Genomic DNA, 15729 nt, shown 5'->3' on the forward strand with positions numbered 1-15729 from the left:
ACAAAAAGGGGCAAGGCTCAACTGAGGCTGGTGCTGAGGCCTGAAGGGGACCTGAAAAGCTGAACGAAAAAGAAAGAAAGAAAACTTGATAATCTGAAAATCTAAAAAAATAAAGGTGAAGGTGTAGAAAATGGTGGAAAAATATGAGGAAAACCTGCATGGGAAACCGCTGATAAGGTATCTGTGAAAAGCGCTGAAAAGAAACCACAAAGAAGCAGTCTCCCAGCTCCATGAAAAAACGTGGACTGAGGAACTGCACTTACATGTCGGGCGAAGAGGCACCTGCGCATATGCAGTAGGAGTCTGCTAGAATTTTCTTGTAGCTATATATGCTAGGCAGGGTCCACATCAGGCTCAGTTGGATGACATCACCCAGATTTGAGAATACTTATGGAAAAATATGAGGAAAACCTGCACAGGAAGCCACTGAAAAGGTATCTGTGAAAAGTACTGACCACAAAGAAGCGGCCTCCCAGCTCCATGGAAAAACGTAGACTGAGGAACTGCAATTACACGTTGGGTGAAAAGGCACTTGCACAGGTCCAGTAGGACTCTGCTAGAATTTTCTAGTAGCTATATATGCTAGGCAGGGTCCACACCAAGCTCATACAGATGATGTCACTCAGATTTGAAAATGCTTATGGCCTACTTGCCTTCAGAGAATAGCATGATATGATTCTATAATTTAGGTATGTACCTTTGCACCTCATCCACACATGTGCATGCCATCCACAATATGTGCACCAAGAAATCATGTTGTGTACTTTTCTGCTAGTTCATATTATGTAAGAGGTCAATTTATTTGCAGAAGTGACTAGAATTCAATATTTACACATGTTCTTGCCGTCTTCAGCTAGGTAACTCTTTACAGAATTACCGCAATGTGTGGAAATGTACATTCTCAAATCTGTGTGCCTAAGTTTCTAGAAATATGTCTTTTGGACGCCCATCTTTTTTCTATGTGAGAAAAGAAACAAGACAATACATAAGTATTGCCATACTGGGAAAGAACAAAGGTCCGTCAAGCCCAACATCCTGTTTCCAACAGTGGCCGATCCAGGGCACAAATACCTGGCAAGATCCCAAAAAAGTACAAAACATTTTATACTGCTTATCCCAGAAATAGTGGATTTTCCCCAAGTCCATTTCAAAATGGTCTATGGACTTTTCCTTTATGAAGCCGTCCAAACCTTTTTTAAACTCTGCTAAGCTAACCATTTTTACCACATTCTCTGGCAACAAATTCCAGAGTTTAATTACACGTTGAGTGACGAAAAAGTTTCTCCAATTCATTTTAAATTTACTACATTGTAGCTTCATCACATGCCCCCTAGTCCTAGTATTTTTGGAAAACGTAAACAGACGCTTCACATCTACCCGTTCAACTCCACTCATTATTTTATAGACCTCTATCTAGATATATAGAGCTGGACCTCTCCTCTGAAGAAATAGCAAGACTTAGCCATGTTGGTGGAGGTTGTTGGTGCTTTGGAAGCTGTTGAAAGTTAAGTGGTGCTGGTCATAATTTTTAACTCCTAAATTTACACCGTTTGAGAAAAAGTTAATTTATTGGTTCGATGAAGGTGTGCACAGCATTGCCTATAGTAACCCACCCAAAACTGTTTCCCTCTACATTGTGAAAGAAGTAGTGACAGTGATGTTTGATGTATGTCTAATCAGAAGTTGCTGGGAAGATGATATTTTATTATTTTGACTGTTGAGGCATATATTTGGGGATGGACAGAGATAAGTGTGTTCTAAAGTGTAACTCTTGTTGAACCAATTTTAAAACCAATGAGCACATCTCAGTAGCTTCATTTCCTGGAACACAGCAGGTGTTAGCCAGCCTTCTGGAGGTAAAACTATCATCCAAAAATCTACTATAGGTAAAATTAACATCCACCCTTCAGTAGCAATTTTGAGATACAGAAACTGCAGGACTGGAACAACGATTGAGTGTTCCCACCTTTAGAAAAAGTGAATAAATGCAGGGTCTCTGAGGTTTGAAAGGGATTGAAAAAGGTCCGGGGGGGGGGGGGCTTTTACTTTAGTATTTTAGCAGCAGCCACAGAAGTCACTTCTGTGGAAGGTTGGGGGGAGAAGGGAGAATTTATCCTACTGTTTCATTATTCCTTATCTTTGTTTCATTGACTTTAAGGAAAAGAAGCCAAAGACATTTAAAATGAATTAAAAAGAAGAAATAAAACATAAACATTTTCTGTGCACAGCCCTCTTTTGCTCTGCTGTGTCTCCCCAACAGCTCAGTACAGCTTTTCTAATACGTCATACCAGTTGGCTTTATCATCTAATACTTTATCTCCTCTACTCTGCCCAGTATAATTCTGTTCTAAATATTTGATATGTGAATGAAATGTAATCTTACGACTAAGATGGTGATGAATTCAATCTTTTATTTTTAACAGATAAGTTACATCTCAGGGGATCTTGTCATGAGCGACACAGTTAAGTTTCCTTATTTTTACCGGACTGTCCCTAGTGAGCTGCACCTCTGTGCTGGGATAATCAAACTGTTGAAGTATTTTGGCTGGAACTGGGTCGGTGTCATTGCAGCTGATGATGAAAACAGCATGAGGGCTGTGCAGATCCTGAGAGAAGGGATTGAGCAGAGTGGAGGTTGCATTGAATTCATAGAAACCATCCAAGAGTCCAGTTCAATCATGATTCAAAATGTTACCAATATTTACAACACCATCATTACATCTTCAGCTAAGGTGATTATTCTGTATTGCAATAGAGACTTCACAGATGTTATAAGATATACACCCATTTGGCAAGTACCGGGAAAGGTCTGGATCATAACAGCTGAATGGTTATTTCTCTTTCCCTCTAATAATGTTGATAGGAAAAACACCTTTGCTTTCACTGTGGGAAAGAGGACTATTCCAAGCTTTCACAAATTTGTCCGTGAGGTGAATCCTGCTCTATTTTCAAGTGATGCATTCATAGAGTCATGGTGGAAGGACCTGTGTAACAACAAGTGCCCTAAAAGCATCCAAAGATCCTGCAGCAGTGATGAAACGTTTGACTACATCTTACACTGTGACATCGTAATCCTTGGAAGCAGTTATAATGTGTACAATGCTGTGTACGGTGTGGCTCATGCACTGCATGACATGATCACATCTGGTTCTAGAAATAGCATCCTGTTACGTGGAGAACGTGAGAACGTTTTGGATTTTTCACCATGGAAGGTAAATATCCTTTGACGGAGGAATGTTATTTTCAGAAACAAGTGATAGTCTATAATTGCAAGATGCAGTGAAGTCTGTATAGTCACACAGATGCTTCCTTCTCACCATCAGAGATGTGCACCAATTTCAAAGATACAAGTGGATTGTAAAGCATATATATAAAATGATGAGAGTAGTGTAATACAGGGAGTTAATGGAAAATAAAAGAAGTTTTTTTTAAATACTTACCTGGGACCGCTGGGGCTGTTCTGTGTTGTCTAGAGCTGGCAGGGATGATTCGGGGCCGTTTTGGGGAGGAATGGTGCTCTCTGGGTTATTTCAGGGTTTGAGGGATAGAGGAAGTTAATGGAGGCGCTGCGAAGTGCAGCACCGTGGTTTACAGATCCCGGGGATGGCTGAGTACGTCCCTGGGGTGTGGCGAGCTGCACCAGATGGGTCCGGTGTTTGGAGGCTCGTTTGGGGCTCTGGGGCCATCAGAGGGAGAGGGAGGAGCGCTGCAGGATGCAGCGCTGTGGATTTCTTTGTGCCCTGCTGTTGGCAGGGCCGCGGAAAGGTTGGAGGCACGGCAAGAGGCAGCGGTGCCGTTTTTGGAGACCCGGGAACGGTTGGGCACGTTCCTGGGTTGGGCATTGTGAACTGGGGCTTCTTGGAGGCACTGCTGAAGGTTTGGGTCACGGGCGGTGTGGCAGAGCAGCGGCGGGAAGCAGCGCGGTTTGGTTTTTTGGGGGGGAAAAGCGCTTCGGGGTTTGGGCGGCGCAGGCCCGTGAATAGGGCCAACAGCGACGTTGTTTTGCATGTCCGGGGACGATTGGGGACGTCCCCGGACCAGGAGAGATGGGATCGGGTCTGGTTGTGGACGCAGAAGCAACGAAGAAGCAGGAGAGGCCCATTCTGAGGCCTGGAGTCGGGAGATGAGAAGCGGCGAGAGAAGAGGAAACGTGCGGGCGTGCTCCCAATGGGGGCACGCCACACGCACGAATCGGGGGCGTGCGCCGGACTGGAGCTCCGTTTAGGCCCAAGCCGGGGACTAAATTTTTGGCCGGAGCTCCGGGGTTTTCTTTGTTTTTTTGATTTTGAACTCCGTTTTTGTGATGGGACGTCCGCGATCGGAACCAACGACAGTCTTCGAGTGAGAAGAAAATCAGCGACAAGGTAAGGGGTCTTTTGTCCCGAAATTTTAATTTATTTAATTTAAAATGTGAAAATAGCGTTTTTTATTTTTAAAAATTCGTGGTTTTGAGTTTTTTTTAATTTCGTTTTCAGTTTTGGGGTCGGGGAATTTTTGGGGATTTTTATGGCGGGTCAGATTTTGAATTTGCATATTTTAAGTGGGAGTTTTTGATAGGGTGCTGTTTAAAGGGGTTCTGAAAGGGTTAATTTTTTTTATTCGACGGGGTAGGTCTAGAGGGGAGAGTTTGAATTTTGGGGATATTTTTTGAATTATTTTGGGATTTTTAAAAGGGGTTTTGGGGGGAAAATAGTGGGTATGGTTTAAAAAGGGTTAAATTTAAATTTTGAAAATACAGCTAGGTAGGGAATAAAAGTTTTATTGTGTATGGGAATTTTGGGGTAGGTTGGATAATGTTTAGTTGGGTTTTTATTTTAATTATTGATTTTCCCATTATTTCCTATGGGAAATCAGTAATTAAAATGGGGATTTAGCACTGCTGGCCAAGATTCCGCCGGTCAGCAGTGAAGCTCGGAATTTTGAGGGAGGTGGCTGATTGTTTGGGAAGTGCTTGGAATGTTACCGAAAGCTCCGTATCCTTGGTTACGGAGTCGTTGGCGGTTGGGAGAAGGAGTTGGGATCTGGTGAGGAGAGGGTGTGTTTTGGTGTGGCTGGTGGAGATAGGTGATTTGAGGGTGAGTGGTGTTGATTTGAGTTTAGAAAAGGGAGTGATTGGTCAGAAAGGAAGTGAATGAATAAGGAATTGGTGAGAAAGGGTGAATTAATGCTGGTAGTGCTGATTTGTATATATTTGGAGTTGAGTGTGAATATTGGGATTACAGGGGGGGGGGGAGTGATTGTGGGGTGTTGTGTTGGGTTCCTGTTAATCACCTGATCGATCCTTTATTAATTTAGGGATTAAAAGAATAAGGATAGGTTTTTTTAGGTTAAGGAATTCTAGTTATATTTATTTAAAGTTAAGTAGATCCCAAAGTTTTGATAGTTTAATTAAGTAGTGTCATCAAGTGGGGGTACCTGAAAGGGAGAAAGGGTCTTGCCTCCTTTTTGGTTTTTAAGGGTGAGGTTAGGAAGAAGACATGGCGGAGGAGTGAAGCAACTGAGAACACGGGCCCCCACACAAGAAAGACCAGCGACCTACTAACAGGAGCGTAAGAAAAAGACTGCATTGCTGCACACGTTTAGGAAAACAAGACTTTGAAAAGAGGAAAGGGAAGGGAAGTAGGATAGAAACAAAAGAGTAATACTTACCTGGTTCCAGTGAAGGTTGGTGCGGGAATCCTGTAAAAGATAAAAATCACACAAAGAATCAAAATCCTTATATGAAAACAATTCTGGGGAAGAAATTGAATAATATTCAGTTATATAGTAAGGTATAGGAATAGAGATTAAGGATAAGGATACTTTATCTGATGCTGGGTAATGTGGAGAGATAACCTGTGAAAAGAAAAGAGAAAGAAAATTACCTACTTGATTGACATTATAAATTTTATTGAATGTTATGTTAAATGTTACATCAGTTTAAAATAAATTACTAATCGTTTACAATTTTATATGGTGAGTTGATGATTTGTGCTCTCAAAGTGGGAAAATCTTGAAATTAGTTTCCATTCCTCTCTTGCTTCAGAAGTAAGAGACGAGGTTAGTGATTGTTGTCTGCTCCTCATTCCTGGGAACTGGTTCCTGGAGAGTTGGCACGACTACTTCCATCGGGCTACCAGGCTCCAGTTTATTTTACATCATCCCAGGCATGAGGGCCGACAAACAGTAGTATTTCTTGCACAGATGTCAGAGCTTTATTTATAAATTACTTCCACAGCGGGTACATCTTTTTTCCAATTTGTCAAAACATCTGCCCTTATTATCTGTCTCTGCGTTCAATGAGCTTTCTTCTTTTGATCATATACTCTCCTTTGCTGCTTTTAGGTGACTTCATCCTGCCCTGTCTGACTCTGCATCATCTTTCTTGGGTTTAACCTCTGCCGCTAATCTTACTCAACATGTTTCTTTTCCTATCCACTCTGTTGGCAATGTAAGCTACCTAACCATAAAGTTCAAGTTGATGAGGTTTCCTTCTCTGGTCCCCTCCTCTATGTCTACTCTCTCTCTGTTCCCTGGTCTAAGGCTTAGGAGCAACCCAAGGAAGTATTATTTCACAGAAAGGGTGGTGGAGGTGTGGAATGGCCTCCCAGTGGAGGTGGTGGATTCGAGGACTGTTCCAGAGTTTAAAAAGGCATGGGATAAGCATATGGGATCTTTAGGAACAGGAAGAATTAGGGTTTATAGAGGATGGGCAGACTAAATGGGTCATATGGCCTTTATCTGCTGTCATGTTTCTATGTTTCTAATCACCTGATTATTTCCTTTTATCTCTCTTTTCCAGTGCCTCCACTCACACCATACCCCTCACTTCCCCTCTCTTTCCCTGGTCCCCTCCTCTATGTCTGTGTTCCCTGGTCTGATTCATTTTCTCTCTCTGTTCCAGCACCTCCACCCTCACCCCCCACCCCCAACACACACACACTTCTTGCCAGTCATGCCCCAACAGACTCAGCTTTCAATCTTTTTTGTAATAATCTCAATCAGCTCCCCCCCCCCCCCCCCCCCTTCACCTTCTCTCAGCTCAGGTGACTTATTTAAATTCCTTGCTTCAGCATCTCCTTGATAGTTGCATGGAAATCCCCCAGCCTCGTATCTGACATTTGCTCTTGCACCAACTTGGTTTCTTAAAACTATAAATTCTGAGTCAAACAGAGATTCAAGTCAACCAATAAAACAGAGGTTGTTCCTGTGCAACTTTTACTCCAAATTATCTATCTTGTCATCAAAGGTAAATGTTTCTGCATGAGAACCAGCTGGGCTTGGGCCTGTGACAAGGCCTCTGCCATGTTGGAAGTATGTTTCTCTACCTTCTGCATGCAGTGCCCTATCTCAGACCATGTCATTCAGTTGTGCAGATACCTTTTGAAATGTCTATCCAGAGCCTCAACTACTGCTGAGGAAATTGTTTGAATAAACGTGCCATCATCCATCTCCACCATGTTGCAGTCTGTGGATTAGAGCTTCTCTTTCACTTTTCCTTTTGATTTAGCCATCATTACCATTAGCTGTCCTAATTTCTGCCACTTAGCTATGCGGGTGCTGGCATAACTGCTGGTCTCACCACTTTAAACATGCGTGGTCAGAGCTGATATTGAAATAGCTATGTCTGGTTTAGTGCCACTGAATATCAGGGCTAGGCAACCACAGGGCTTTTTATATAGCTATAAAGATAGGTAGAGTAAGATAGGTAGATAACCGTGTACATGCAGCTGGAATAATTATCCAGATAAAATCCATTACATCATGTTGCTGTGAAATTAAAGTCCATCCCTAAAATGAGATTATATGTGTTTGATATTATGAAAGTATTCCTGCAGTGAGTTCATTAATTAAAATGTTTTGCTTCCCATTAGCTTCATCATTATCTGAAAAAGCTTCGTTTTAACAATGTTCTGGGTGAAGAATTTTTTTTTTATGAGAATGGTGATCTCGCCATTGGATATGATATTATAAGCACAGTAATTCTACCTGATGGGACACGGAGTAATGACATTGTTGGAAGCTATAATCCTTATGCTCCACCAGAGAAGAGCTTTAACATCAATGAGAAGACAATTGTGTGGGAAGACTTGTTCAGCCAGGTCAGATGTAAAATGGAAACCAGTGAACCATGTACATAAGTACATAAGTAATGCTACACTGGGAAAAGACCAAGGGTCCATCGAGCCCAGCATCCTGTCCACGACAGCGGCCAATCCAGGCCAAGGGCACCTGGCAAGCTTCCCAAATGTACAGACATTCTATACGTGTTATTCCCGGAATTGTGGATTTTTCCCAAGTCCATTTAGTAGTGGTTTATGGACTTGTTCTTTAGGAAACGATCTAACCATTTTTTTAAACTCTGCCAAGCTAACCGCCTTCACCACGTTCTCCAGCAATGAATTCCGAAGTTTAATTATGTGTTGGGTGAAGAAAACCTTTCTCCGATTTGTTTTAAATTTACTACACTGTAATTTCGTCGCATGCCCCCTAGTCCTAGTATTTTTGGAAAGCGTGAACAGACACTTCACATCCACCTGTTCCACTCCACTCATTATTTTATATACCTCTATCATGTCTCCCCTCAGCCGTCTCTTCTCCAAGCTGAAAAAACCTAGCCTCCTTAGTCTGTCTTCATAGGGAAGTCATCCAATCCCCACTATCATTTTAGTCGCCCTACGCTGCACCTTTTCCAATTCTACTATATCTTTCTTGAGATGCGGCGACCAGAATTGAACACAATATTTGAGGTGCGGTCACACCATGGAGTGATACAACGGCATTATAACATCCTCACACCTGTTTTCCATACCTTTCCTAATAATACCCAACATGCTATTCGCTTTCCTAGCCGCAGCAGCACACTGAGCAGAAGGTTTCAGTGTATTATCGATGACGACACACAGATCCCTTTCTTGGTCCGTAACTCCTAACGTGGAACCTTGTGACATAGCTATAATTCGGGTTCTTTTTTCCCAAATGCATCACCTTGCACTTGCTCGCATTAAACATCATCTACCATTTAGCCACCCAGTCTCCCAGTCTCGTAAGGCCCTTCTGTAATTTTTCACAATCCTGTCGCGACTTAACAACTTTGAATAACTTTGTGTCATGAGCAAATTTAATTACCTCTCTAGTTACTCCCATCTCTAAATCATTTATAAATATATTAAAAAGCAGTGGTCCTAGCACAGACCCCTGAGGAACCCCACTAACTACCCTTCTCCATTGTGAATACTACCCATTTAACCCCACTCTCTGTTTCCTATCCTTCAACCAGTTTTTAATCCACAATAGGACATTTCCTCCTATCCCATGACCCTCCAATTTCCTCTGTAGCCTTTCATGAGGTACCTTGTCAAACGCCTTTTGAAAATCCAGATACACAATATCAACCGGCTCCCCTTTGTCCACATGTTTGTTTACTCCTTCAAAGAATTGAAGTAAATTGGTCAGGCAACATTTCCCCACACAAAAGCCGTGCTGACTTGGTCTCAGTAATCCATGTCCTTGGATGTGCTCTGAAATTTTGTTTTTAATAATAGCCTCTACCATTTTCCCCGGTACCGACATCAGACTCACCGGTCTATAATTTCCCGGATCTCCCCTGAAACCTTTTTAAAAAATCGGCGTTACATTGGCCACCCTCCAATCTTCCGGTACCATGCTCGATTTTAAGGATAAATTGCATATTACTAACAGTAGCTTCACAAGCTCACTTTTCAGTTCTATCAGTACTCTAGTATGAATAACATCCAGTCCAGGAGATTTGCTACTCTTCAGTTTGCCGAACTGCCCCATTACGTCCTCCAGGTTTACCGTGAAGTCAGTAAGTTTCTCCAACTCGTCCGCTTGAAATACCATTTCCGACACCGGTATCCCACCCAAGTCTTCCTCGTATCCCACCCTAATCTTCCGCGGTGAAGATCGAAGCAAAGAATTAATTCAATCTCTCCACTACATTTTTATCTTCCTTGATCGCCCCTTTAACCCCTTGGTCATCCAGCTGCTCAACCGATTCTTTTGCCGGCTTCCTTCTTTTAATATACCGAAAAAAATTTTTACTATGCTTTTTTGCCTCTAATGCTATCTTTTTTTCATAATCTCTCTTAGCATTCTTTATCTGTGACTTGCATTTGCTTTGACACTTCTTATGCTGCTTCTTGTCATTTTCAGATGGTTCCTTCTTCCATTTTCTGAAGGCGTTTCTTTTGGCCCTAATAGCTTCCTTCACCTCACTTTTCAACCACGCCGGCTGTCTTTTGGACTTCCGTCTTTCTTTTCTAATTCGCTGAATATGTTTGGCCTGGGCCTCCAGGATGGTATTTTTGAACAGCGTCCATGCCTGTTATACAGTTTTTACCCTTAAGTTTTTTTTAAACCGTTCTTCTCATTTTATCATAGTCTCCTTTTTTAAAGTTAAACGCTAACGTATTTGACTTCCTGTGTATAGTTTCTTCAAGGTTGATATCAAAACTGATCATATTATGATCACTGTTATCAAGTGGCCCCAGTACCATAACGTCCCTCACCAGATCATGCGCTCCACTAAAGACCAAGTCTAGAATTTTTCCTTCTCTCTTCGGCTCCTGCACCAACTGCTCCATAAAGCTGTCCTTGATTTCATCAAGAAATTGTATCTCTCTAGCGTGTCCCGATGTTACATTTACCCAGTCTATATTTGGATAATTGTAGTCACCCATTATTGTCACATTGCCCATTTTGTTTGCGTCTCTGATTTCTTTTATCATTTCTGCGTCTACCTGTTCATCCTAGCAAGGCGGATGGTAGTAAACTCCTATCACCGTCCTTTTCACTTTTATACATGGAATTTCAACCCACAATGATTCAAAGGTGTGATTTGTGTCCTGCTGAATTTGTAGTCTATCTGTATACTATCTCGTTAGTATACAGTGCTACCCCTCCACCAGTCCGGTCCATCCTATCACTACGATATACTTTGTACCCCAGTATGACAGTGTCCCACTGGTTATCCTCCTTCCACCAGGTCTCAGTAATGCCTATTATATCCAATTTTTCATTTAGTGCAATACAGGGGCGTATCTGAACTGCGGCGGTAGGGGGGGCCAGGGCCAGAGTGAGGGGGCACATTATAGCCCCCCCCCGCCGCTGCCGCCATTGCCGATCCCCCTCCCCCCTACCGCTGCCAACCCTCCCCCTCCATTGCTGTTGCTTACCTTCGCTGGCGGGGGTTGGGGTCCCCCGCCAGCGAAGGTAGGCGACAGCAACGGAGGGGGAGGGTTGGCAGCGGTAGGGGGGTCCAGGGCGAAATCTGCGGGGGCCCAGGCCCCTGAGGCCCCACGCAGATACACCCCTGGTGCAATATATTCCAACTCTCCCATCGTATTTCTTAGACTCCTAGCATTTGCATATAGACATTTCAGAGTATGTTTGTTGTTCCTATTTGCATGATGCTTAGTACTTGACACTATTGATTTGCCATCTTTTGTCGGATCTTTAGTTGTATTTAAGGGCACCTGGCCTACCACGGTCTGTTGTGCAACCTCACTATCCAGAAACCCTATCATGCGTGTTTTTATAAAACGTATAAGAATACCAAATCTGATCACTGTTCCTTATAAGCTCAGTAGGAGTCCTCTAACTGTACTACTGCCAGTGGGTGGTGAGGTCTTCAAGATCACCAGGCAGACATGTGAATGGACACACATTGATGATGTGTTCTATTGCTTGGTAGATGCCATACGGGCCTTGTGGATCACCTCTGAAGACCAGTGCCATTCTTTGAATGCTTACTGACTACAGTCTGACTGAAATTGGTATTGCCATGACCACAAATGACTTTTAAAGTTGCCAGCTTGCCTCTGTGGTCAGCCATATCTTGCACCTCAGACTGCTTACAGTCAGGTGTGGGCTGGAAGGTAAAGCCAGACTGAATTTCTCAACAGAAGGTGTTTTGCAAGGGTGTTGTAAATGTCATAGTGAAGTGGAAGCTCTTGGATTTTTTTGGATCTGAGCGAGCAAACTAGCTGTTGTGCTCCAATGACGAATGTCTGATGTTGCAACATTAATCATCATTGTTAGTAAATGAGTATCAGTGGGTCATAGAGGGCCACTAATGATCCATATAGTACAATTCAGCATTATGTCTTCCAAATGTACATGTGCAGATTGGGCCAAGCACTCATTAAGTTCTATGTTACACCGTATAAACCTCACTAATTTGAACTTTATGGTTAGGTAGCTTATAAATAACAAAATTAATTAAAATAAATTAAATTAAATTATATTATATTTTATCTTCCATTCAAAATATAGTTCTCATACCTCATTCCCATATTCTTCTGAGTAGCTTGGTAATGAGACAAAAAATGTAAAAGGCTAGAACCACCTCACGTTTACAAAGAAACTACATTTGAAAAGTCGTATTCCAGTGTTATCACAACTTTGTACAATTATTTTCTCAATCCTCAGGCACCTCCTCAGTCCAGATGCAACCCAAGTTGCCTTCCTGGGTTCAGGAAATTAACCAGGGAAGGAAAGTCCATTTGCTGTTATGACTGTATTCGCTGTTCAGAAGGCGAGATCTCCAACCAAACTGGTGAGTGATGACATTATAATGAGACATGCCCTTGGGCACTGGTGATTCATCATTGAGCCCATATCCAGCCTTTGCAGTCAGCATTGTAAAAATACTAACGGGTATGGCTATAAACAAAAAGAGCAAGGTATTGATCACCAATATCCAGATAAATTTAGTACTATCGGTCCAATATTCAGTGTGGGGTGCTGGGTGTCTTTGGGGCAGAGAATAGGCATATTCTGTGCTAATCAGCACAGCTATATTCCATGCAGCAACTGATTAGTGCTTGATTAGCAGGGAACCCTAACTGCCTAGAAAATAGGTGTTGGTAAGTTGATTTCCACACTAATGGTGAAATTTTAGAGTAAGCTGCTTTATGGGAGCATTTGGATTTGAAAATATTGGGCACACAGAATTGATATGATGGAAAAATTATACAGTTCTTCCCAGTGTTTAGTGGTATTGTTACTCTTGACATCTATTGATATCAGTCAGAACTTTAGAACACATGGGGGGGCATAATCGAAGGGGTCGCCCAAGTGTTGCTGAGGACGTCCTCGCAAAACATCCTTGTGGAGGGGCGGGGAAACCCGTATTATCGAAACAAGATGGACATCCATCTTTCGTTTCGATAATACGGTCAGGGATGCCCAAATCTTGACATTTAGGTCGCCTTAGAGATGGTCGTCCCTAGACTTGGTCATTTCTGATTTTCATCGTTAATGGAAACTAAGGACGCCCATCTCAGAAACGACCAAATGCAAGCCCATTGGTTGTGGGAGGAGCAATCATTCATACTGCACTGGTCACCCTGACATACCAAGACACCAACCATCTTCTGATTTGTGTTGAAAGATGGGCGTCCTTCTCTTTCGAAAATGAGCCTGCAAATGTTCTGTTTTGTGGGTAATCAAGGATTTTTGTCCAAATTTGCAAACATAAGAACATAAGAGTTGCCCTAATGAGTTAGACCAAAGGTCCATCTAACCTTGTATCTTCTTTCCAACAGTTGTCAATCCAAGTCACAAGTACATAGCAGAATCTCAAAAAGTAGATACTCCATGTCCCTTTTTACCCAGGAATAAGCTTTTTTATTTCCCCAGATCTACCTTAATAATGTTTTAAGAATTTTTCCTCCAGGAATTTCTTTAAACATTTTCATAATGCAGCTAACTACTGTACTTCTGTCCCTTGCCCTTTGGGAAGGGAAGACACTTAAGCCTTGAAGATACACTCCTTGGCTAGTATAAGAGAGACAATCAGACTCGGATAAGCAGCAACCAAGTAAAATCTTTACTGGTATTTCTCTTAGTCGGTACAAAAGTGATTGTTCCCTCTGGAGCATTTTTGTCACACAGCCAGCAAGACATTCAGACTGAGTTGCAAGGCTGCTCAGTTTGGCTTTCTTATTCTGCACTTATATACTGTTATAAGTTTCATTTCTTCTAAAACATACGATTCCTCTTGTTCTTACTTATTGCACATAAAAGGATATTTTCTATTTTCTTTATTATACATAAAAAGTTATTTTCTTTATTCTTACCAGCCTCTGCTGTCCAAGAATATTTGAAAGAGTAAACAAACATTTTATGTTTACCTGTTCATACAGACCTCTGACATATCTCCCCTCTGCTCCATGCTGAAGAGCCCTAACTTCTTTAACCTTTCCTAATATGAGATTTGATCTATCCATGTAATCAAACTTCTCTGTACTTTTTGTAATAGTGCTATGCAACTACAAGAATACTATACAATATTTGAGGTGTGGTTGGCTGATAGGGGGTAAGTTTATAAAAGGACACTAATATTTAGGTTCCTAGAAGATGCCTGGATGGAGACTCTTCTATAAAAGTACATAGACATTCATGTATGTTCTGCAACAGATGCTATGAGATAATAAGACAATATTTTTCATTCTCAGATATGGATACTTGTATAACATGCCCAGAGGACCAATGGCCTAATCAGAAGAGAGATGCCTGCACCCCAAAAGTAATAACCTTCCTCTCCTATGAAGAGCCTTTGGGGATAACTTTGACTTTCATCATAATTTTCCTCTTTCTCATCACTGCTGTTATTCTGGGAATCTTCATTTACTACCAAGACACTCCCATAGTGAAAGCCAATAACCAAGACCTCAGTTATATTCTCCTCATCTCTCTCATGCTCTGCTTCCTCTGTTCTTTGATATTCATTGGCCGTCCTGAAAAGGTGACTTGTATTCTCCGACAGATTGTCTTTGGGATCACGTTTTCCATTTCACTCTCCTCTGTATTAGCAAAAACCATTACTGTGGCCATTGCCTTCCAAGCCACCAAACCTGGGAACAAGCTTCGGAAATTGATGGGTTCCAGGTTCTCAAACTCTATAGTCCTTTCCTGTTCCCTTCTTCAGGCTCTTCTCTGTCTCATCTGGTTGTGTACTGCTCCTCCCTTCCCATATCTTAATATGAGATCAGAAACTGGAACAATACTAATTGAATGTAATGAAGGGTCAATAGTTGCATTTTACTGTGTTCTGGGGTATCTAGGATTTTTGGCTGGTATCAGCTTCATCATAGCTTTCATAGCAAGAAATCTACCTGACAGTTTCAATGAGGCCAAGTACATCACCTTCAGCATGCTGGTGTTCTGCAGTGTCTGGGTCTCCTTCATCCCAACGTATCTGAGCACAAAGGGCAAGTACGTAGTAGCAGTGGAGATATTTGCTATCCTGGCTTCAAGTGCTGGGCTTCTGGGCTGTATCTTTCTCCCTAAGTGCTTCATTATTCTGCTGAGGCCTGAAAGGAACAGTAGAAATTCCTAACTAAAAACTGGAATGATTAAAATTTGTGCAAATGATAGATTATTTTATTATTGCTACCATTTGTTGGGCTAATCCAAAGTGACTTATCTGTGTTTGTTTTTGCAGAAGCTGCATCACTGGTCAAGGCCATCCTACAGTTCACATATTTTTCTTTTTTATCACTTTAGCTAAAATAAGATGTTATTCACAATTTGAACATAAAATTTAAGTAAATATAACAGTCAATAACAATTTTGTCATTGATACATTGTTGGATTAAACCTTATACATATGAGTAGCTTTTCAGGGTCTTCCTGCATTCATCGTATTAATGTGAAACAGTAGTAACATTTGGGGGCTACTTACAAAGCTGTGTTAGCTATTAACATAAAAAATAACATGGT

The 15729-nt window shown here is 41.8% G+C and overlaps 1 protein-coding gene across 1 annotated transcript; it reads left to right on the plus strand.

Annotated features, from left to right (window-relative positions):
- The first annotated feature begins 2450 nt into the window (after nucleotides 1-2450).
- Nucleotides 2451-15346, plus strand: LOC115464679 (vomeronasal type-2 receptor 26-like). The gene is made up of 4 exons (XM_030195041.1): nucleotides 2451-3212; nucleotides 7854-8081; nucleotides 12433-12559; nucleotides 14463-15346. Exons 1-4 carry the CDS (start codon nucleotides 2451-2453, stop codon nucleotides 15344-15346), a joined length of 2001 nt encoding a protein of 666 aa, XP_030050901.1.
- Nucleotides 15347-15729: the final 383 nt, after the last annotated feature.

The sequence above is a fragment of the Microcaecilia unicolor genome, chromosome 3 (assembly GCF_901765095.1).
Source record: "Microcaecilia unicolor chromosome 3, aMicUni1.1, whole genome shotgun sequence".
NCBI classification, from domain to species: domain Eukaryota; kingdom Metazoa; phylum Chordata; class Amphibia; order Gymnophiona; family Siphonopidae; genus Microcaecilia; species Microcaecilia unicolor.

Excerpts from the sequence above, each read along its gene's own strand:
- LOC115464679 (XM_030195041.1), top strand. The coding sequence starts at position 2,451 with ATGAGCGACACAGTTAAGTTTCCTTATTTTTACCGGACTGTCCCTAGT. Across the intron at positions 3,213-7,853 it reads TGGATTTTTCACCATGGAAG|CTTCATCATTATCTGAAAAA; the intron begins GTAAATATCCTT and ends GCTTCCCATTAG. Across the intron at positions 8,082-12,432 it reads GGGAAGACTTGTTCAGCCAG|GCACCTCCTCAGTCCAGATG; the intron begins GTCAGATGTAAA and ends CTCAATCCTCAG.